Source organism: Cavia porcellus, unplaced genomic scaffold, assembly GCF_034190915.1.
Source record: "Cavia porcellus strain 051 isolate PalLab524CR breed Dunkin Hartley unplaced genomic scaffold, mCavPor4.1 scaffold_2, whole genome shotgun sequence".
NCBI lineage: Eukaryota > Metazoa > Chordata > Mammalia > Rodentia > Caviidae > Cavia > Cavia porcellus.
The window spans coordinates 126,318,254-126,343,320 of record NW_026947485.1 but is presented as its reverse complement, the minus strand read 5'-3'; the positions used below and the strand labels follow the sequence as shown (position 1 = coordinate 126,343,320).

General features: G+C 40.7%; 1 protein-coding gene across 4 annotated transcripts in view; it reads right to left on the bottom strand.

Annotated features, from left to right (window-relative positions):
• Adgrv1 (adhesion G protein-coupled receptor V1) overlaps positions 1-25,067 on the bottom strand; it is a 526,418-nt gene that overhangs the window by 485,010 nt on the left and 16,341 nt on the right. For 2 of the 4 annotated variants that reach the window (XM_063245328.1, XM_063245329.1), the window contains exon 1: positions 17,153-17,531. The exons of 1 other annotated variant lie outside the window; for it this stretch is intronic. In XM_063245328.1, coding sequence (XP_063101398.1) covers positions 17,153-17,174 — 22 coding nt within the window. In that variant the 5' untranslated portion in view covers positions 17,175-17,531. Of the gene's footprint in view, positions 1-13,590; positions 13,672-17,152; positions 17,532-25,067 lie in introns of those variants that run through there. One more of the 4 variants, XM_063245327.1, reaches the window with a different exon arrangement.

Sequence of the window (25,067 nt, the reverse complement as noted above, 5' to 3'; positions counted from 1 at the left end):
TATCAGGAATTAAAACCCATATTACTTGCACCACTCTGCTTAGATAGAACTTATTCCGTCCCAGTTTGTATAAAAGCACTAGATCTGAGGGCACAGACAGCTATCACAAAAATATCAGGATATAGCACAGTAATCATCTTTAATTTCCTATTAAGTTAATCTGGATCCCTGTATTACTTATACTGTTATATCATGACTGATCTTAGTTAAATCTGATTTGTTTCATTTCTGCTTGTTATTAACAGATTTTATTCAAAACTGTTAGGTTGATAGTATCAAGTCAAAGAGTATAGACAACTATACTGAAAATGACAATGTTTTTGTAGCTCTACACTATCTACAAAGTTATATTTCTATTAATACTATTATATACTGATATATTCAATTATACTTTATCTGATGATATAGCCAATTCTATTGATGATAACAAGAGACAACACAGTAACCATAGTAGAAATCCTTGTACAGCAGTTTTATATGTCTTTTTAGTTTTAGGTGTCTATAGGAATATGTTTTGTTCTCTCCTGCTTTGTTCTGTTTCTCCCTCTAATACAGAAAGGATAGAAATACATGTTAAGACTCATGCTTGCATAAAACCTATAAACAGTTTACAAGAACTGATGTTATGACACATGATGAAATGAACAAATGCTTTGAAGGAAAAAAAGGCACTACAGAATCCAGTGCTGACTCCAGAGTGTCATGATGTGAAATCCAGCAATACTATTAATCTTTGTTCAGAGCGATTTTAGAATGCTTTAGTTTTTAATCTCATCATAAATGAAGATATGGATAAATGCATACATGTTTAAGTATATAGGATTGATAGCCATATTACTAAGTTTTTATTAGATAGTTGAACAGAACTATTTGCAGTCTCCCTGTTTGAATTCCCATTTCTATGTTCCACGTTTGTATCTTGAACAATTATTTGTAAGAGGACAATACGTAAACATCAGCAAGTGATTTATTATTGTTTATTTTTTTCGTTGAAAGTATGTACTATTTCTGCCCATTTTCCATTTTGTTTTGGCTTTCTTTAAATAAAATTTTTAAAAAATGAATTTTGCATCTTAGTACATTTGAAATAGTGTTTATTCTTGTTTTCATCACCACACCAGAATCTCCATCAATATTAACTGTCCATCCTGAAAACTGTAACAGTCCAAACACTTAAGGGATTGCTGTTCTCAAAACCCTCTCCTCCTCTCTCTCTCTAGCTCCATGAATGGAGCAAGCCTACTGCTCTTTATGAATAATCCTTCACTCTGACTCCATTCCTTCATATTGCTTTGAGATATTCATTTCTCTTCCTTTTCTCTTCCTCTTTTGTCTGTTCTTCCTCCTGTCAGTCTCTGCCCTCCATTCTCTCCTTTCTTACAAACAACTATCTATTCTCTGCCTTGCTTCATTTTTAAGCTTCCATCTCAATGGTTTCCTTCACTGCCACTTTAGATTTAAATGTTCACTCTACACAAACACAGTTTCCCTGGTCTCAATTAACTAGCCTTTCAAAATGTCAATTACAACTCTTAACTTTTCAGATAAGTTTCAACCAATGATCCTTAAATGTGTTCTATGCAATGCTAAGTCCACACTCTGATGAGACAAAGAGTTCTGTTAGGAAGCACTTTAGGAAATAAATTTCTGTGGATACTTCATGCCCTCTTAATTATTGAAAATAGTCAAAGTATATACTGAGGCTTTAAGCCTAAAAGAACACTGACCGACTCAACTTCATCTAATTCACTTCCAAAATCTATAATGACCATGTAACTGATCTCTACTGATTTACCACCTGCCAAACTAGAACCATATTGTTGGCCAGGAGATACTTTCTTCTAGCTTCCCCTCAAGCGTTAACAAACTATTTTGACTACAGTAGGCAGTAACCTATTAACGTCCCAATCATACAGTCAAGTTACACTCACACTTCCAACTCACTGCTGTCCCACCAGGCCTCAGCCCCAAACTGTCACAGCTCCCAGCCTGCCCTCCACCTCTGTCCCCGTCTCTGAGTCCCCAGAGGCACTGGACATCACTCTCTGTTAAGTTGCTTATAGTATTTTTCCTCAGCTTATTATTATACAGATCAACCATTACACTTTGGTTTCCTTAAGAAAAACATTTATCTTTAGACCTCCCTCTACCCTAAGCCCAGTCTTATTCTAAGCCATTAATCATAATTTTTAATTTCAAAAAGACACCATACTGCACAGATTTACTCATACTTGTTCTAAATTTATATTACTTAGTTAGAATTTATGCTCAATTTTTACCATCTGTGTCTAGCTTGACTAGAGGCCTAGCATCTCAAAATCTCAGTTGTCACTCTAAATCATCTTTCTCATCAAAATACATGGGGTAAAATCAGGAGGATTAGATAAAATAGTGTAGGTAGGTTTTGAAGGTAGCAAAACAAACAAGGGAGGACCACAGCTCTTTCGATGCCTTACATTTTATCCAGGTTACTTAGGGCGGGCAGCACTCACACCCTGAATCCTAGTGCCCTTGATCCTAGCATTGCACCATGAATCAATCCCAGTGTCACACACTCTAGATTCACCCACCTATGACTGCACGAAGCTTGGGGAGACATCTAAACACAAGCAATAACAATATATAACACTCTTAGCACATAACCTAACTTATAGTGATCACTCAATAAGTCCACATCAGCATTCATTTATCCAAATTACTCAAAAAAAAAAAAAGGAGGTTTCCAGAAGTAGGACTTCAGCTAAAAGTACGTTTATCAAATAAGACAGGAACTCATTTTAAATGTTCTAATTAATTGATTTTTTTCAACCATTTACAATTCCTCAGTAGCTACTTGAACAATGGGCCCCTAGCAGTTACACTTTTCCTTTAGCTAACCTCTGGTTTTTTCAGTCCTTCATGTTGGTTTGCTTACCTTCTCTGCAACTCAAAATGCACAATTTATTGTGTCATTAATACGGTAATACCATTAGATAATCTTTGTGCAAATACATATGTGCATAAGTAACATCAGAATAATACAGTCATTAAAGATATTTTATAAAAAACTTATAGACATGGGAAATACTCAAGGATAACAAGTACTATAGATCCAATATTATACTATGATAGCATTTTTATTTTAAAGCAATAAAAATAAACATATAAAATGCCAGTCCAGTTTTCCAGTAACAGCATTTAAATTATTACACAATATGGTGGATGTGGTTACCATTATACAAAGTCAGAATGAAAACACAATACTGCCCTTTCAAATTGAATGAGACAACTTTTAATAGGTTACAGATGGTTGTAAATCCTTTGCTACTCCTTCCTTTGTGGATGGAGTGAATTGCTCTCTCTTTGAATCTGGGCTTCACTGACTTGCATAACCAGTAAAACTCAGCAGAAACATCACACTCTGGGTTTTCTGAGGCTGAGTCCAAACAAGCTCTGCAGCTTGTACCCACACTGCTGGCCCCAGAAGAAGCCACCACAAGGTAAGAAATCTGCTTACCCAACATCACTCAGGAAGCCCAAGCAAGTCTGTTACGGTTTATAGCAAGATGTTCACCGAACAGCCTCATGCACTCATAGGCGGGTCCTTTGGAGGGAGAGATTGGATTATGGGGATTTATAGCTGAATGTTAGGGCATGGGGCTAGATTCCTGCTGGTCAGACACAGAATGTTATATCTCCCTTCCAAATTTCTCTTGACTCTGATTCCTGTTGTCCATGCCATGAAAAGTCCTACTCTGCCTGCCCCTCTGCCTTGCCATCTTGCCTTGAAACCAGCCTTCCATGGAGTAAAGCCTCCATAACAGAACCAAAATCAATCCCTCCTCCTTTGCATCCCAGTGAAGAGAAAGTGACTAAAATAAAACCACACGGAAAGGCTACATTGGAACACAGGTAACACGGACATCCTCAGTTGTCCACACCAGTCACGTCCAGATATCAGACATAAGAGCAACTAAGCAGTCAGATGACCCTTCAGCCCCGGCCACAATCTGATTACAACTCTGTGATGGACCCCAAGCAAGGAAAGCTCAGCTCTGCACTACAACTGTGAAAGAATATCAAAAATTTAAGCCATTAAGTTGTGGGATGACTTACTATGCAAAAATAAAAAAGTAACGGGAATATCCATTTCTGATCTTGCTGTTTGAATATATATTAAATTCTCACTCCAAACACAATATGGATCACTTTAATCCTTATGACATAATAGGAAAGCTATAGTTCATTTAAAAGTTAAATCTTATGAATCCATGTTAATCTAAAAAAAATATTTTACATTCAATGAATAACAAACACATATATTTACATATGCAAGAGAGAGTACACACACAGACATTTACGGGAAGAGCAGCAGTCAACCTCAGCGATTCACGTGCTTTTGATGTGCCTTTGTCCTCTTCTGTCTTTTCCACAGTATCACACTGAGTAACTTTTATTTTGGTCATTTACGATGCTGTTTTTGGAAAAGTGAAATAGTAGGAATTGAAGCTCTGAACCTACAATTTAAAAATAGGACCATTTAACATCCCTAGTCTTACACCTGAATTGTGGGTATGAACCACCAGGGTTAATTACAACCTAAGAATTAAAATCTTGGAATTAAACAAATGTATTCAAGAATGGGGAGTGCTTGAATGTTTCATATCCAGGTGTTCTTTTAATAAAATAAAAAGACAAATATATCATGTAGTCAAAAATCACTTGTAGTATTTCCGAGCTGTATTCTCCCTTATTTTCTGTTTCATCTTCTTCTAGGCTGCCCCACATCACTTGAGAGAAGCCAGTTTCCCTTCACATGCATGTATTTACATCCTTCTGTGAAACACTCTGTACCTAAAATTCACCTTTGGAGAAGGTGTTTTCTGTAATTCATTGTGAGGTTCATCATGGTTGTATGATCTTTGGCTTCACCTCAGAAGCGCTGGCGTCCTAAACTGAAATATGGAGAGTATTTTGCTAATATTGCACACTCCTAGGCTCACTTCTTTTATTGTTTTTTCTTTGATTGGTGGGTCCGGAGTAGAGAATACACTGAAGTTATGTCATCTGCTCTGCCCTCACTTTATATCATAATTGTCCCTTTGTTCAATTCTAAAATTTTATCTATGTTCAATTATAAAAATATATCTTTACCGTTTTTCTATGTTTCTTATAATTTATGAAAAACAATACTTTTTGTTCCTTTGCTCTTCTAACTATGTTTTCTTTTCTTTTCTTTTTTTTTTTTTTTTTTTTTTTGTCTTTTTCCTTTTTATCGGTACCAGAGATCGAACTCACAACTGCCTGCTTGCAAGGCAGGCACTTATGCCGCTGAGCTAAATATCCAGCCCCTCTAACTATGTTTTCAATCAATCCCCTTTTTAATCTGGAGTTCCATTTAGGTACAGCAAAATTCACTGGAAGTTCACAGGTTATAACCAAATAGTAATTGTGCAAGCAAAAAGGAAATTAGAATAAAATTAAAGAAGTTATGTAAAGTCTCTATAAGATTAAAATTAAACTTGAATATTAGTATCATCTCATGACCTTTTTCTTTGGAGAAATATATATTTCTCTGTCTATTTAAATGGCTTAGAAATAATGATAACTCAATAAACATCACAACCCTCCAGATCTCTGTCTCTAAACAGCATTCCCTATAGAAGAGACCAGGGTAAATTACAGAAATAACCGATACCTGGGAGGCCAATATGCAAAATGAGCCAGCAAGGTTTTGTAAATGGGGCAAAAGGAGGGGTCAAAGGGAATTTGGACGAACGGGGGGAAAATCAAGTTACATCATCTACAGACACCAATTCCCTATGATGAATGTGATCATTATGTATATGTAAAATGTATCAATAAAATTTGATTGAAGAAACAAAATGAGCCAGCAAGGAAGCCACAGAAGACTAATGAGGTCATATCCAGAGCATGCCAGAGAAACTTGCAAGGGTTTCCACTGCTCCAAAGTTAAAATTTGTGAGCATCTAAAAGTGATATGACTATAATTTTTTAAACACACTGAATACATAAAGCCATATGTGTATAAGGATAATAAATAAATTTCCATGCCATTGTGGAAGGTAATGAGGGCAACAACTCCTTACTTTGAAATTAATATTTAAAGGGGAAGAATTAAACATTTATCCTGCTTATCCTAGTTAAAGTCCTTTTCAGGGAACCTAATAGTCTACCTGGAAAGGGAAAAGTTCTTCCTCCCAGAACAATCCCAGCTAGTATGGCAAGAAAGACAGAAAACCATAAAATCATAAAAGAGCACACTGTGGGATGAAACAACCAGATGAAAAGTTGAGGGGAAATTTGACAGTGGAGGGACTAGGCGAGGTTACCTGAACTCTGCTGAATCCTAGAGCCACACGTAATGCGTCTTCTGATGTGACAAGTATGAAGTTCAGAGCACCACCAGTGTAGTGCTCTTATAAAAAAAAGAAAAAAAAGCAGAACCTGATCCTAACCCAGGATGACTTCAGTTTAAAGAAGAATAGAGAATGAAAAAATACATTAAGATTATATGTATAAATATAATATGAATAAAATATGTATAAAATACATATTTTATAATATGTAGACATGTGTGAAACAAATATGACAAAATCTTCATCACTGGGATTCAGAGCCATGAGTGTAAAAGGGTCCCATTCTCTGTACTTTTGTGCATGAGAAAAAGAAATGTGTAAAACAGCGATCAAAGCTGTAGCTAACATTAACAATAACTTCTGCCCAGGCAGGGACTCAGAGGCTGGTGGCTTACTTGGAGAAGGGGTTGTCCTCCTGTTCCTCTTGAACCTACAGTTCTCTTCCTCCGCGCCTGCCCGACTGGACTGCCAGGCCCACCAAGTGCAGACGAGGTGGCTGGATGAAGCCAGGAGAGGAGAGGTAAAGGGGCGGGAGAGCTCACTCACTGAACGTTCTGCCAGGAGACCACCCGTTCTCCAGGGCGCTGGCCCCTCTCGGGGTGCTGCACCTCTCAGGGCCCCACAGACATCAGCGCAGCCTCCCCAGCCCCAGCCTCACTCCCCAACCACAGGGCACAAATCTCTCTTACTCACTGGCTGACCCAGATCCCCTCAGCTCCTGCGCTGGTAACACGCCCTGCCCAAGACAGACTGGCACCCCGCCCGTGCTCACATGCCCGCGTGGGTTCTGTAGCTGCTGGTCTCCGGCTCACTTCACTTTGCCCCACCGTTAGGGCAGCACCTCCTGGACTCAGGCCTCCATCCTGCTCCCTCCAGCCACCTTAGCTCCTTCGAAACTCAGCCAGGACTATTTTATGGTCATCCCCAAATACAAGTCAATGCTCACAGCACTTTCGTTGAAGCCTTTCTCACTACCGTGGAAGCCATGGGGACACTCAGGAGGGACAGGGCAGGGCATACTCACAGCGCTTCCACAGACCTCCCGCTGTAAGCTCTCCTCAGAAAACCGCCTCTCATACTTCACTCTTTTTAATTTTTTATATAATTGATGTGAGTTTTTCAACATCAGCGAAGTCAACAATCATGCCAGTGGTTTTCTGCAATTTTCTCTAGAAGTATACATTTTGATAATTTCTCACAACTCACTGGACCTCTGATCATGAGGTGTGATTAAAAGACAGGATGACTTTACATTTTAATGAATTTATTCACTAACCCCTCTGGAAGCTTGCTTCGAATACACTCATCCCATCATCCTCGCCACTTTGTGCAGCAGTTCTGGAAGACAGTTTGACTGTCTCCAGTGGCACTTACGTGGCTGCCTGCAGCCACCCTAATCATCAGTGATCTGGATTTTTTTTTTTTTTTGAGACAGGGTCTCACTATGTATTTCAGGCTGGCCTTGAATTCACTTAGGCACCCAGGAGGGCCTCTAACTCATGGACATCGTCCTGGGTCAGCCTTTCAATTTCTGGGATTACAAGCATGCACCATCACACCTGGCTGATCCTGGATTTGATGTTTGCAACATTAGCTACTGTGTCTGCAGCTCACTGGTTCAGCGCTTGGTGTTTTGCTAAGTGCACCACACGTGTGAACTCACTTACCCCTCAAAGCAATGATGTGAAGCTAAGATTATGCCCACTTCAGACAAGGATCTGGGATACAGAGATTTTCTGTCAACAAAAGAATTTAACCAGTAGTCCTATAGGAAAGATAATTGGGAAATTACTATACCTGTATCATCCATCATGTTTAAAAAAAAAAAATCACTGAATATCCAGGCATGGTGGTGCATGCCTATAATCCCAGAACTCAGAAAGGATGGGTTTTGTGACCAGAATGACATTTGCAATAGAGCAGAAACAATGAAAGGTGGCAAATAGAGGGCCCTGAGTCCACATGCAGCAGTGTGACCCTCCCGCCCTCTCCTGTGCTGAATACTGTGAGCCCGAGGCAGCTGGGGCAGGTGCCAGGTGGCCAGATGGGTAAGACTGGGGCTTCAGGTGGATGTGCCAGAAAATCACAAGGATTTCTAACTATCACCTAAAAATCACTATGAAATAGAGATAAATTTTGAGGTCCATAGCTACTAAATGTGAGCACTGAAATCGGCAGCAGCTCAGTGTGATTTTCAAGCCTGCATTAGAGCATTTCAGTAAATAACAGGTAAACAGGCCTCAGTACAATACCACTGAGAGAATCAGCTACAGATAAAAAGGCAATGATGGAAAATAACTGGAAGTGACAACAGCTTCCGGGAAAGTCTAATCATCATATTCTCCTAAGATCCCAAGAAGCAGGAAAATGGTGAGCTACAAAAGCCACTGTACTCAGGTCACCTAAGTAAGTTTCAAAGTTTCCTGGCTTACCATAAAGACAGGCACAATACCTAAGTGCTACATAAAGTTGTCACACAAGTATCAAAGTGCTTTATACTAATGTTCAAAATTATTTTCAATTATTTATAGTTGTGAGAACAAAGGTTCCAAAGAAGTGAAGTCCTCGCTGAGGCTTGAAAATACTGTCCGAGTGAGGGTGGCAACATAACATTACCCAGTGGAAAGGTCTAGCACAGATGTACTTACACTGATACATTTATTTACATTAGGAGATAAAAGTGAATCCATCTTAGAGTAAATTAAAATGTTTTTGTGAAATAGTAGACAGCTTTAGACATGGCATTTCAAGCCACAAAAGGCCATGTTCGCAGGACTTTTAAAGCAATTTTGTTGACTCTCATGAATTTTAGTTTTCTCATCTGTAAACTAAAAGCAGTTAATAATATGCAATCATGCAGTTAACATTATATGAATTAATGTGAGCATATGCTGTCATTCATAAGGTGATAAGCATATTCTTTTTTCAGGTTTTTTCCTAAAAAGTTTGTAATATTTTTACTCTATTAAAATTAAACATATTGGGGGCTGGGGATTTAGCTCAGCGGCATAAGCACCTGCCTTGCAAGCAGGCGGTCGTGAGTTCGATCACCGGTACCGATAAAAAGAAAAAAGAAAAAAAAAGTGTAAAATTAAACATATTGGTGAAATGATAGTTTGCATAATAAAATACAGCAGACCCATTTCAGATATTACTGAAGATACCAAAGTAAAAGATACAAATACACACAAATACACACCCCCCAAGCCCGTGCTTTTACACATCTTAGTTAATTGGCAGAGGTCTCCGGAAGGAGAGGTCTTAGCGATAAACCTACAGTCCGTATGCCACAGTTTCACCTGTGAGCTGCAGTGAGCTCAAGCAGAACGCACAGAAGAAAAGGCCTAAACTCCTTTTAAGACCTTTGACACGCCCTCCCATCAGATGGAAGAGGAGCAGAGATTCTCTGCTGCATCATCCTTTCCATGTATTCTCTTCTACTTTCTGCCAGTTACTTTCTTTCCTCCTCTCTGATAGTAAAAAGACCATTTTGAGGGGCTGGGGATTTAGCTCAGCAGCATAAGCACCTGCCTTGCAAGCAAGCGGTCATGAGTTCGATCCCCAGTACCAATACAAAAAATAAATAAAAAGACCATTTTGATTTCCCAGAATCCCCAGAATTCCCAAGTGATTTCAAGTGCTGCACTGGGGGAGGGAGAGAGCAAGCTGTTTCACGTGAGCATTCAGGGAATACTTCATATTCAAAAACAGCAAATAATCATGAGAAACTTAATAAAAGACATGTAAGAACTGTGTACTTAAAAACTACAGAACATGGCTAGACATGATGGTGCACATGTGTAATCTCAGACCACGGGAGGCTGAGGCAGGAGGACCATTGTGACTTCCAGGCCAGCCTGAACTATATAACAAGTCACTGTCTCCAATAAACAAACCAAACATAGAAGAAACTAAATGGAAAGATATCTGATGTTCATGGACTGAAAGAATAATTCTAAAATGGCAATACTTTCCAAATTGACCTGCAAATTAAATGCAACCCCTACAAAAATCTTAACATGTTCTTTCTACAACCTAACTGTTCCTCAATGCATATGGAAACACAAAGGCCCCAGGAGAGCCAAAACTACCTTTCAGTAATGCCAGAGGACTCACACCTCCTGTTTCAACAGTTACTACAAAACTGTAATATCCAGGACTGAAAGCACTGGAAGATAGACAAACAGATCAATCCAGCAGAACTGAGAGCTGAAAACAAGCCCAGCATTTATGATCAGCTGGTTTTTGAAGACAATCCCAAGCTATCAATGAGGAAAAATCAATCTTTTCAATAACTGGTACATGGAAAACTGGATATTTACATGCAGATTGAGGAAGTCAAATATAAGTAACTATTTCCTTGGAGTAAGCAATGTTTTCTTAGAGAATGAAAAGCACAAGGAATGAAAGAAAAATTTGATAAACTGACATCAAACTTTCAAATTCTTTTGATTCTAATGACCTGCATAATGAGAGGAAGTATTTGTAAGTCATTCATCTGATAAGGGATTAGTATCCAAAATACATAAAGAACTTTTTTGTATATAATTAAGTTCATTGGTACATTTTAGATATATGTAATCATCACAGTCATCATAGGGAATTTGTACCTGTACAGGATACATTTTGACTTCTCTTAATTTTCCCAATGAGTTCTCCCCATTCTCTCTTCCAGCAGGTTGTGTTTCTGTTTTAATATTTTGGTCTTTGACCCATTTCAATTTTAGTTTAGTGCATGGTGACAGACATGAGCCTAGAGTTTTAGAGTGTTTGCAAATGGTATATATGATAAGGAATTTATATCCAAAATATATAAAGAACCTTTATGGCTCAATTAAAAATAATTTTAAAATAGATGAAGAGCTTCATTAGACAGTTCTCCAAAGACAATATGTAAATAGCAGACAAGCCAACAATCACTATGGATTAGGAAAATAGAAATCAAAACCACAATGAGGTCCCACTTCCTACCTCCTAGAATAGATAGAACCAGACAAGTGTTAGCAAGGATGGGGCAAAACTGGAACATTCGCATATTTTTGGTGGGAATATAAAATGGCAGACACACTCTGCAAAGCAGCTAGCAATTCTTCAAGAAGTGAAATACAGGGTGACCATAGGACTGAGCAATTCTACTCCTAGATATACTATGAAAACTGAAAACACAAAGTCCACACAAAAACTTGTACACAGATCTTCATAGCAGTATCAATTGTAACTGCCAAAATATAGAAACCACCCAAACATCCATCAACTGAAACTGATACATGGTAAACGTGCAAATCTTTGGGGGAGGGGCAATAATACTGGGGATAGAACCCAGGACCTTCACCCTAATCTACACCCTTAGCTTGTTTTTTATTTTTTCTGCCGAGAAAGAGTCTCACTACATTGCCCAGGCTGGGCTTGAACTTTCAGTTCCCAGAGTGCTGGGATTACAGACATGGCCTGGGAAGTGAAAGAGGCTAGAAACAAAAGGCCATAGAACTGTGGCTTATATCTTATTTTTTTATCACTGCTTGTTTGTTTATTTTAAAGTGCTTCCAGCTATTCTTTCCTCTTCCTTCAACAATTCCAGTCAGGTTGATTCAAAGTGTGGCTGGAAGAAGACAACCGGATCCCTGTCACTACCTTCTATCTCGGTACTCCTCAGGCCTCTCTAGAGCTGTTACCCCTTTCTGCCTTTCTCTGAACTCCACCAAGTCCTGCAACAATACAGAGGACCAGCGAACCGTCCGCATTTCACTCCTGCTTAGCAACAGTGCTGAATTCGGTTGAAGATATTCGTGACTATAACTCCAGCTGCAGATACAGCTTCCTCTGTATATGCACAGGCTGAGATGTACAACACAATGCCAGTCTTTCATACGTGTTTCCAAATTTGTAACTGGGCACCCCAACGACTACATCTAAAACACTTCTATTATGCTTTCCTTCAGTTAAAACATTATATGATGAGTAGGAAATGTAGTTTTATTTCCAAATAATTACATAAGTGCAACTGTGCAAAAACAGTGTTGCCTTACAAGATGAGCTAAACGGATCACTGCCCCATGACATGGATTAAAGACTAATATCATTCCAATTATCCTAACAAAAGAATTATTATAATATTCAGTGGTTCCTGCAGTAGCATATGAGAATGTACACCTAATTACCAAAATTCATGACCAAAACTGACAAAATCTTATTTTCAACAAGCACACAAATGTAAAACCTTGAATTATTTCCATAGTAGGTCTCAGAGCACCTGTTCAGAAAAATCTTTTTCTGTAACTTATATTCCTCTACAGAATTCTTTCTTGCATAAAGAGACATAAGGCAATATAAATAATTAGGAGTTGCTTCTTTCTTGTTAATTTTGAGTCCCATTGTACTGTGCCTATTGCATGAAGAAATGAACTATTAACAGTGCCACACAATGCCTTTTTGGGGTGTTTGAAGCTGTTTCAGATCTTTCACCCTGTACTACATTTCAAAAGTGACTGTTTATAATTACAGTCATCCTCTTATTAGCTTGGCATTTTATTTTCCCTCCCCTATGGAACGTACAATGGAAGGCAAGGAAAATTCTCTGTTGATTAGTTGTTTAAGACCAGGAACAATAACTATGCAGGAGAGAAGGCGACTTGGAGAGGATTATATAAGGACTAGCACTCAACAGCCTCAGACAGAGAGCAGCAAATTATAAACCCAAGTACTTGGTTGCATGTAACCAAATTGGCTAGTTGAAATGCTAATTGCCTTTCAGCAAAACTAAGGACAGACAGGGGACCTTGTGCTTCAGAGAATGAAATGCATTTTTACTCGGGGACTGTGCCATTGTCTTGCTGAAAATCATTTGAAATCTATTCATAAAGGTAGCTACTTCCCCAACCTCTAAAATGTGGGAAATTTATTTAGCCTCTACCAGCACCTCAGATATGCTGACATGCCAAGATGTGAACAGATGGTTGGATTAAAGCCACGCTAAGCCTCTAATAAAGTAGAGCAGGAAAGATCTCTACGCGCATATATATAGCATAAGCCAAGAAATGTGCCTGGGGGCACAAGGAGTTTTCAATAACAAATAAACTTATAAAATTAAAATAATGAACATAATCTTTATGACATGTATTTTCATATAATTACACAGTCATGCATATGGAAAGAGTTGCCAGTATCTCTCTCAAAGAGATTCCCAGACTTCCTTTACACCGAGTAACTTTGTGACCATTATTGCAAAACTCACCGACAGACAGTTCCTCTGACAGCAGTATCTCCCCTTTATTGGAAAGCGGGTCCCCTCTAGGCTTTCAGACCTGAATAAGAGACGGAGAATGCCCTACCCGCTCCCCGCCCTCAGTCTGGGGTGCAGGCAGACTTCTGCCTGACTGCACCAGAAAAGGCCCTGACCACCTGCCTAGCAGCTGGGGGAGGGCCAGCCGGTGGGTTCAAAGTGGATAGTGTGTCACAGCACAATCAGAAAACATGGCCTTTGTACTCTCGCCGCCTGTGTGACCCCACTCCACCTTCTCCTCTGCCACTTTCCCACCAGGGCCACAGAGTTGGGGTGCTGTGGCTTCCTGTGTGGCCTGATGGGGGCCCTTCATCTGTCAAAGATGCTTCCTGGGCTCCTAGGCCGGGTCTGCAAAGGACAAGGAGCAAGCACGGGATGTGGCAGCTGTCTGTACTACTTCATCCTCCACAGAGTCTACCTAGGGTATCAGTATCAGGTGCACCTGCGTTTCTCAACAAGTCTATTTATGTATATAAAATAATAGTCTCGATGGCTTGGAAGTGACAGAATACTAAGACTAAATAGTAAATGGTGTCAATAAATAATTCATCTCCCAGCTTGATTCAACAGGAGTTAAGGGAAGAAAGACTCTGGCTGAATGGCCCCCAAAACAGCTGAACAGGGAGGTTCTGGGATTTTTTCACCTCTATACTGTCTGAATTTCCTGTATGACTTTGCACTGTCTTTACAACAGGAAAAAAAAGGTTATTTCCAAGTTAAACCAGAAGAGAAAAAGAGCGAGAGGGAAACAAAACTTACCTGTGTGAACCCCCAAATCAGGGAGAGAAATATTCACCCCAATCTCCCCATAACAACACCCTACACCTTATAATCAAAGAATACAATCAGTAAGGCACTAAACACACTTCATGGTATCCGCAAACTGTCCAGCTGCCCACTGCATGAAGTAAAACTGATTTCACAGTGTTTCCACAGGGCAGATTCATACTCCTTATATAAAATAATGAGCTGCCACAGGCAAACAGATGGACAAGGCCATTAATTCAACAGATAAACAACTTCGTTAAGGCATATACATACAAGAGAAATACACAGTACAGTCACTGTTTTCGAGAATTTGGGATTCTAATTGGTGCAATCCTGCAATTTTCATTGAAAAGGGGCATCAATAGAAAAAGGGCATGTGGTGGTATGTGATTGGAGGGCACTAAATCAAACGATTAATGAACAAATTCACCAGTTAAGATACTCCTCAGCCAGGCATAGTAGTGCATGCTTGTAATCCCAGCCCTCCAGAAGCTGAGGCAGGATGACCACAAATTTAAGCCCAGCTTGGGCAATTTAGTGCTTTAGGAAGATCCTGGCTCCACATAAAAAATCAAAAGAGCTGGGCATGAAGATCAGGGTAAAGACCCTGGATTCCACCCCCAGTACTGAACAAGAAAAGAGAGATAGAGACAGAGATGCTTCCCACTTAATAGTTTCCAAGAAGGTACAGGCAACTAAACTCAATTGGGAAAATACAAATGTGACTTTTTTAGCTTGTGTAGGGCTATTTCCTCAAAGATAACATTGCTCATTTTGGCTTTACAACTTTTCCCAGTGCTGTGGAAGCTCATGCTGTGTTCACAGCCTTTGAATTTCTGAACAGTGGAAGACTGCACACCCAATATAAGGCAAAAGAATTTTCTTTGTAGATGCTCAGTTCCCTCAACTGCATTATCAGGCTGATGCTATCTAACTCATGGTTAGATGTGATTATTCCATTTAAAGGATGTAATGGAATTCCTGATGTATAGTGTGCATGCAAGAAATGCTACAATTATTCCCATTCACCACAGGGAGAGGAACAAAGACTTTAGCCACGGCTAACTCTGCCTGAATGGGTGTAGCATACTTCAGTCTTGGGCATGGACCCCTCCAAGCAGAAAGACAGCTGACATACTTTGCCTTCATAAGTTTCTTCCTTCCCACATTATTTCTAACAGCTATTCTGATTACTATGAAAATACATGTATTCCTAATGTACAGCATCTCATATTATCAATGTCTGACAATGAATGCAATTCACTTTAATAAATATATGTTGAACATAAACCATAATTACTATTAAATATTGTGCATCTTGACCGTCGCATATTCTCTATATTTGACAGCAACAAAACTCAGGGTCATCACATAATTTACCTTTGTCTCTCAGTGTAGCGTAAGCCTGTGTCTGCACAAGCAGTTTGAGCTCTCAGGATAATGTAGGGGCTAAGAGCACTGGGCAAAGAGCTTTCACCCAGCTCTAGATGAAGGGGGATTTGGGCAAAGAGCAGAAACAGTTCATGATGCGGTGCCATTTTATCGAACCAATAATACGACTGATTTATGATGGTGATGTTATGCAAAGAATGTATTATACAAGGTGTTAATAAGAAGTAACTTATTTTCATCTATCATGGAAATAAGAACAGTAAGTCGGACTTTCAGAGTATATTTTTTGGTTACTTCTTTTAAAAGTTATCTTGAATGATACCGAGATAGATACATACAGAAGTCTTTGCAATCACCTAACCCCCAAAGTGCAAAGTTGCTGTAAGTTAATAGCAGAGTCAAGATATTACGTCTAGTCACATATATTTATTTTATTATAACACAGCTCAGAGTGCATTTGGAACGTCTCTAAGGCCTGCATTTTTCTTGAACAACATAGATTTAACAATGTGCCAGCCTAGGAAATTATCCAAAAAAGAAATCAATAGTGTTCATTTGTGTCTTGGCTAAGAGATCTGTTTTGCTTTTCTTTCACACCTGTTTTTATTTGATCTAAATCTTTTGATGAATGACACACAAAAGGAAGGAAAAAGCACATCGGTAAAAGTAATAAGAATTTTTGAAATAATGCTGTATTGCTTTACGTATTTTTTTAGCTTTATGATACTCTCAATATGCATTTTTAATTATTGATTTCTGAAAGACTGTGCTACCTACTTATAAAAACACTGCATACATTTTTAAAAAGTTGTGCATCTCATTAAATGTGAAAAGTTTTCGGTTTAAAACCAAAGTTTCACCTGGCGTTGGCGGAGGTCTGTAATCCCAGCTACGGGATCTATCTGGGAGGCAGAGGTAGAGGGTCAGCGAAATCAAGACCACTCTGGGCAGTTTAGAGGGATCTCGCCTCCGAGTGGTTCAGGGAGACTGTGGTTCAGGGGTAAAGCAGCCCTGAGCTTGCCCTGTACAAGGAAAAAACCCTCAACAATAGCTTCAAGACAGTTCAAGATATTTAAAATGTAGGAGCTTCTTAAGAATGCACATATCGTTCTCCCACTCCCGGATAATTCCAGACTCCCTGAAATTCCCCGAGGGGGAACGCGCTCGAGACTCCTGAGCTGATCCCCACCTGCCCACCACAGTTACGCGTCCCCCGTTTCCACGTCGCGCGCAGTCCCACCGCTGACCCGCCAGGCAGAGCCGTAGCCCCGCAGCCTGGAAGGACGCGTCCCGCTCCGCGGGGTCCCCGCACCCCGACCCCACCTCCCGCCACAGGTCCGCGGCCCGCGCCTACCTGGCTCCGGGGACCCCGACATCCGCGCCCGCGTCTGCGCCCGCCGTCCCGCGCCCTGCCCGCGGCCGAGCCCGCCGTCCCGCCGGCCGCCGCTCTGCTCCAATCGGACGCGCGCACCTGACGGGGGGCGGGGGGGGGTGTGCGGCCTCCTCGGCGCCGGCCCGCCGCGGGAACACCCTGCCCGCGCCCTAGTGGACTCTCCCGGCGGGGCCCACCGCGGCCGAGCAGCCCTGCGGGGGGCAGAGACCTTGCTGGCACCCAGAAGCTCCACCTCGGGCTGCTCCCTTGGGCGCCAGTCTGGGGGTTCCCGAGAGGAAACCTGTTTGCTGAGTCTCCTCTGTTCCTTGTAGCCTTCACTGAAGCATTCCGGGGGTGTCCGTGGGAGAATTCAAGCATAAACGGATGCATGTTAGAAGTGAAGGCTCTTCCACAACACCCCAGCACGCGCGCACGCACACCTACACACACACACACACACACACACACACACACACACACACACACACACACACTGGGACTCAGGTCAATGTCTGGGCTGAGTTACCTGTCTCCAGTTCCTGCCTTGTAGCTGTTAGAAAGATTCAGTCAATGAGCTCCTGTGTGAAGGGCAGCTCCTTACCACACCGGGCGCTTTTGAGGTAAACCCTCAGCTAAAGCTAGTGGCACCACCCACCCAGGGCTGAAAAGTAGAGGTTAGAGTGCTAGACAGTAACATCAGCGATGGGTAAACGCCCTCTTTAATATATTTCAAGTATAAACGGAACATCTTAAGGCTTTTATAGGCAAATGGAGGCAACTGGACACGATCCTCGTAAGTGAAATAAATCAGACTCACATTTGCAAATACCGTACTGTCTCTCTAGTATAAAAAATAATAAAGCGTAATATGATCCAAAATGTATAATACATGTTGTGATAATGAAAAGGAAAGTGCTCTAAAGGATACAACTGTATGTATGTTTAAGTGTGCAACATAGATAACCATACTACTAAATTTTTGTTAGTTCATCAAATAAAGTGGTTTGTACTGTCATTGTCCACTTTTTACACTTTGATTTTGTGACTTGAGCAACTACTTCTAAGATACTATGATAACTTTTTTTTACTATTCCTTACTTTTTTGACATTATTATCTCTACCCTTTTTTCTGTTGTGCTTTTTTTCTCTAAATTAAAAAAGAAAGAAATATGACAGTCTCAAAGTGGAAGGAAGGTGAAGGCTAGCAGTTCTACACTATCTCACCACTCTTTATGGAGAAAAAGCCTAAAGTGCAGACCTGCTCAGACAGGAGCAGGCCTGGGGTTCAGGCTCTCCTAAATGCACTGCACATAAGTACCCTTCCTAACGAATCAGATTTCCAATAGTATGAACTTTGAGTTACAAATGCTATCCAAGGGTACTAATGTAGCACTAAATACTTCATCTTAAAGCTGCATTTACTGAACATCTGGATAGCAAAAGCAACCTTTATTCTGGCAAAACAATTCTTACACAGGAACTACATGGAAATCAAAGTGCCATACTGCCAGGCACTTGTAAAGGCAGCAAGAGGAGCTTCCCAGGTGACTAAGGCAACAGCTGTCCTGGGAAGTGCAGCTCCAAAGGTCAGAGCAAGATCTACAAGCGGACACCCATGAGCATATTAATGGTAGACACAGAAGGCAATGTGTCGCAAGTTCTGTACTATCAGAACTGGAATCGAAGACAACCCAAAGGTCAAAAGAAAAATCAGTCATCCATGTATGATGGATGCAACAAAAATGTGCATCAAAAAACTATGCAACAAAAATGTTTTCTTACTTTATAAAATCTCTTACATCTATAATACGTAATGTAAAACAGACTTTAATAAAATATGTATTCAACCTACATTTGTTTCATTAGCAAACTTTCGTTTGTGGCTCAGTGTTACTTCAATGTATTTAGACACTGTGTCTATCAATCAGATCTTCTACCTCAGTCCCTTTATGCAAGTATGGTCATTAAGCACTTCTCCACAAATTCACCTGGTGTGGGACAGCCTCTTAGACACTGCAATGACATGAGCTGAAAATTCACATTCCCAGAGTCATCTGATCTGCTTTCAGGACTAAGTCTTTCATTAACAGTTATTACCAAGTGTTCAGAGAGCAGCAGAAACCTGGAGGCAGTGTGAGGAAACACCCACCTTGAAAGTGCAATGCTAGCAAGTGTATTAAGCTCTTGTTCTTTCTGAGATGGAAGCTTACTCAATCAAAAATCAGAATATGCCAAACAAATTCAGAGTGCTGGAGACACTGCGGGTTAGTGTGTGTTAGTGCATTATGCACTGCAAAACTGTAGCAATGGAAAATGCAACAAAGTATACGCTATCAAACTCTGACATTATTCACTGACTGTCTATTCACTTAACTCCAGACTGCTCACACAGCCCGAGGACCCTCCAGAATTCCAACCCTCTTTCCTTCCCAGTCTGATTCTTATTCTCTCTTCTCTGCCTCTCTCTCTCTCTCTCTCTCTCTCTCTCTCTCTCTCTCTCTCTCTCTCTCTCTCTCTCTCTGTCACAGTGTTCCCAGCACATTGACCTGGCCTCGGTTCAAACACACAACAGCATCAGTCTTGCCTCAGAGCTTTTCCTTCCTTCCTTCTTCCTTCCTTCCTTCCTTCCTTTCTTTCTTTCTTTCTTTCTTTCTTTCTTTCTTTCTTTCTTTCTTTCTTTCTTGTTTGTTTCTTTGTTTGTTTTGGGGGAAGTGCTTGTTTGTTTGGGACAGGACCTACTATGTAGTTCTGGCTGGCCTTGAACTCTCAGTGATCCACTTTTCAGGATTACAGAAGCCTGTGCCACTAGGCCAGCTCCTGCCTCAGAGCTTTGTGTGAAGCTTCCCCTCTGCACAGCTCATTATCCCGGTGAACTACACATATGGCTGATTCTTTCCATTCAGAGTTGTTTTCAACCTCGGTCACTTCTTACAGATTAGAGAGCCTGTTCTTCAAGATATGCTTTGATAAGGAAAACAGTTAAAGGAAGCAGATTACGGGGCACCTGCTGATGGATTGTGGCAGATGCCACCTACAGGGTGTGAAACGAAAGCTGAAGTTTCTGAAAACTGGCTTAATTTCCAAAGCTACCTGGAAATGTAGCATCCGTGGATCAGAAGCCTTTTCAATTATAGACATCTTCGTAGGATGATTGGGTGGAGCTCTTCCTGGGGTTGAAGTCTGGAGTGCTCTACCATTGAGCTACATCCTCAGCACCTTCTTTGTATATCTTGAGACAGGGTCTCACTGTGTTGCCCAAATAGGATTTGAACTTGTGATCTTTCTGTCTCAGCCTATAAAGTTAACCTTCATCAAATTATTTCAGTAACTCTAAGTGTACTATAGCAAAGAGTATTAGTTTCTTACATCCAATAAGAAAAATACTAATATCATAAAATTTTTGGCCTGCTCCAATTTAGTTAAACTCACACATGAAGTAATCTTTGAGAGCATCACATATTTAATCAGGGCGTGCATAGGCAGTATTTACCTTCTTTTATCTGCCCCCTTCTGCACCTTACCCCACAAAAAAGAATTACAATGTTCTTCAAAAGTGTTCAAAGGCTTCTTCTGTTTGGGCCTGAGAACCCAGACCAAGAAAAGAAAAGAGGGATTTTCTAGAGCTTCCCAAGACCCAGGCTCCTCTCCCCATGCTTGAGCTAGAAACTTCTGGAATCCAGGAATAAGGCATCCAGTTACTTCAGGCCACCCTACTTGCATAGCAAGATCTAGTAAAACTCTCAATTTCAGTGATTATCATCTCAGAACTCCATGATGAAAAAACAAGAGTTTAAACCCAGGTTCTAAAGAGTCAGGGGCACAGTACTGTTCCTGAAATCTCTGTCCACTGAGAGGCGTGACAGAGCAAAACAGTGAAGAAAAGCTTTCTGTCCGGCCCACAATCAGAATCTGCGAAATAATTCCTTGTTCCATTGGGATCTGAGAACTCATTAAACAACGGAAAAGTTTTGAAGCCTAAGAATTTGCTTTGAGATCAGAAAAAGAGCCTTTGAGGAATAAAAATTCTTGAAAAATCTGAGCAAGTCCCAGAACAGAGTTTCATACAAAACCATCTCAGTCCCACTTACTCCAGCACAGCTCAAAATGAATTTTCACTTAATTGATGTTTTGCTGAATAAAAAACCTAAAAGCTTAAAAGCCCACTGCTTCTGAGGGCCAGACCTGGCTTGCTGCCTTCCTCCTGTGGTATTATGGCCACATAATCCTGCCTGTGAGATGTAACAGTGAGTAAGGAAATGTTCCCAGCACTCAGGAAGCTTTCTGTCCAGTCCCAAAAGGTCCTGCTCTGCAACACATGTAAAGTGTGCTCTCGCCCTGCTTCTTTGCAAGAATCTAGATGATTCTTTATTGAGGGGTCTTGTTTTAATAATATACTACTTATCTTTGCTTTGCTTAGTTTCTGATCAATATCATCATTTGAGCCTCACAACTGCTATTCTGCTATGGTAATCAGAAACATCAAAATAACTCCCAGGATTTTGAAGCAGATTTATTAATGTCAATGGGAACTGATTGAGATCATTCCCAAAATGTCAGACTGGTGGTCTCTGGTGGTCTAAGTCTTCTATAAGATAAGCAGGCAAGAAGTACAGAGGCCAAGTGGCTTGTTAATTGGGGATTGGTTTTTACATATATATTACAGTGACCAGCTGTTTTTAGGAGACAGAAACAACCAGAACTGCTACAAGCACTATTACCTGGGCAACTAAGAAACTGAGTGCACTGGTAGGGTCAGGGGGCATATTCTGTTACATTTCTCTATTTTAGTTTCCCCAGCAAATTTTTCAAGGCATATTACATGTGATCTTTTGAGACAAGGCCCAACTACAAGAAGTTTTTTTAATACTACTCTGTCAAGTAATTGAATGAGCTAATCTGATTTAGGATAATGTCCAATGTGCCTTGAGCACTGGTCAAATCCTTATCATTTGTAAAGGTCTTACAGTTTATTTTCTATTCTCTTGGGGCAATCATACATAAAGCAATGACTGAGGTAAGGAGCTAAAAAGTCACAAAAATCAAAGAAAATATGTATGGAGCAATCTTTTGAATGGTGTCCTCAGACTTCAGTCATGCATGGACTGGTCAGCATCCAGAGTGACCAGAGCAGGGCTTTGAGTGCATCCTGTCTTTAGAGTGAGTGATCTGGTCCAGGTAAGTTTTCCAGTGGATCCAAGGCTGGATTTCTGAAACGTGCTGAGATAGTTAATATGCACCTGAGTCATATATGTGTGCAGGAGTGTCTACAGTTATAGCTAAACTTTTATGGTGCTGTTCTTTTAGTAAAACTTTTATGGAGCTGGTTACAAGCTGTTTCTGTACGGTTACATTTTATTTTCTCAACTTTTTAGAGCCTGTGTGCTACATATAGTTTCTATTAAGTTATCTCTGCTAAAAATGCAGGCCTGTTTCACTGTCAACAGTCAAGGATAGGCATATGTAGGAATGATTGTTTATAGGAGGATCCTATAAACATCTGTTATCTTCTCAATGTAGGTAGTGAATGGGAGGTTGGAGCTGGTGACATGGATGCTGAAGCCTGAGCTGGATGTAGGGGCACGGGTGCCAACACAGTGGCTTGAACGTTCAGAACATACGGTGGAGACACTTCTGGTGGTTGGGGCTGATGTTTCAGTCAATCAGGTCCCTGGAGAAGGTACAGGTTTGATGTTATTGGTGGCAGATTTCCAAACAGCAGCAGGAATCAGTAGCAGGAGAGCTTTGGCCAAGATAACTTTGTCCAAGGTGACCACAGTGTATTTAGCCTGTTGAACTCTAACAGAGGTACTTCCATCCATAACAGGGTATACTCAGCATTTGCAGTAGTCCACAATTACACAGGAGGTCCAGTACAGCAAATAGCAGCAGGACAGTTAGATCTTGGCCTAAGGTGAGATTGTCAGCTTTCTTGATCAGAAGGACAGTGCCTATTAGGGTGCAAAGGCAAAGGGGAGAGGCAGCCTGTAGGGACTAGATCCAAGTATTTGTATAGGTAGCCCAGTGGGTGCTCCCAGAGGCTAACCATCTGAATAAGTATTATTGTTTTTGCAAACTCAAAAAAATCAGATTCTATAGAAGTCAGTAGTGCCAAGAAATTTGAAATTTCTTTTTTTATAATCAGATATTGTAGCAATGTTTTTATGTCTTTTTTACCAGGCATTTTAGATGTCATTAATCATCAGGGAAACTAACAAAACAAGTTTTTTAACCTCTGGGAGGTTGAGCTCAGATCACTTGACTTTTGAATTCAGAAATGGGTCTTCCCATTGAAATACAAAGGGGGGTTAGCCAACAGGAGCCAACTTAAAGCAGAAGAAGGCATCCTTTAGGTCCAGGCAGTTGTACTGGCGGGCTATAGGTAGCAAAAGCAATATACATGGAGGGCAATCATGTCAGCATTGTCAGCTAGAGATCACAAACTGGCCTCACAGACAGAAGAAGCATATTTTAGTAGTTTGACAGTCGGGGACTGTGATGGAGTTGGAAGAGACAGATAAACAGCCTATCTCAGAGAAAATTGTGCCAAGGGCTTGGCCAAATCTGTCATCAGAACCTCTCTGAAGATAGTGGGAGAGTTCTTAGCCCCTTATGGCAATTGAATCCAAGTAAACTGAACTTTTGCCTCAGGGTTTTCCTAATTGAAGGAGCTTATGGGGGCAACTCACATGCAAAGGAGGTATCTTTTAAATCCAGAATAGTTCAAAAAGGGTGTATGAATCAAAGACCTCGGAGTACAAGATGATGGCTTCATGGTTGACAGCACAGAGATCTCACATTGGTCAGTAATCCCCACTGGGCATTTTAACTTGGAGGAGAGGAATGTTCCAAGGTGATTAACAGCCCATTGGGACCCCAGGCTGCTTTAGGTGGCTAACATATGGTTGTAGCATGGTTGGTGGTTAGGCTCATTGGAGAGTCATGGCTCATATCTCTGGCAAGAGAAGTTTCAGAATTTCAGGATTGTGGTTATCTCTCTCAGGCATATGCAGGCATCATCTTCCTTTCAGGGAAAGTGTAGGGTTAAATGAGACAGAAGCTGACTGGCTCAGTAACAGGAATTTATGTTTGGTGAAATGTCCTTCCAAGTAGTGCTTAGAAGAAGGGGCAAGTGGCAGGAATACCAGTTGCCCATAATGATTATTTTTTGACAGGTGGGACATTTGAAGCAGAGTTTTATTCCACTGTCTACCAGCACAGTCATAAGTTTGCTCCAACTTTTGCAGTGACTGTGGGCTCTCTGGGGGACCAATTTAATAGAGCTTCATCTGTCCTATCCATCCAGGCCTAACTGGGCAAGGAGAGGCTGAGGTTAAGGTGGGCCTGGCTAGTCAGGTTCCTTTGTGTCTTGAAGACAGAGGGAGTATTCACTTTTTAGTATTCATAGTCCTTATAACTCATGGCCAGAGGTTATGGTCACATATCAGACTAGATTTTCTTACAGACACCAGGCTTTCCTTTTATCAGGTTTCTGGGTAACAGTGGTTTATGAGCTTTTTGACCTCCTTTTTGATGTCTTTGAGAAGTGCTCAATGGGTTGTTTCTAGGTAGAGTGACTTTTGGAAAGGCCACGGCAACTCATTTGTCAGGGCTGACAGTCCAATTTTTCCTCAGTCAAAATGTGGAACTCATAGGAATTGTTGACAGTTATCTCAAGTGGGTGTTAAATGATGCCATCTAACCAGCATAGGCATATCCATGAAGCAAAAAGTTTAGGGGAAGGGCCTCTACGCCCAAATGCAGGCAATGACTAGCTGGAACCAGTTCAATTGTCTGGAAGTACATGAATTGGGAGCAGAGAGTGAACCTATAGGTGCTGACAGCAACTATGGCAGCCGATAACGGTGCCAAGTTGGAATTCTCAGGAAGAATGGACATC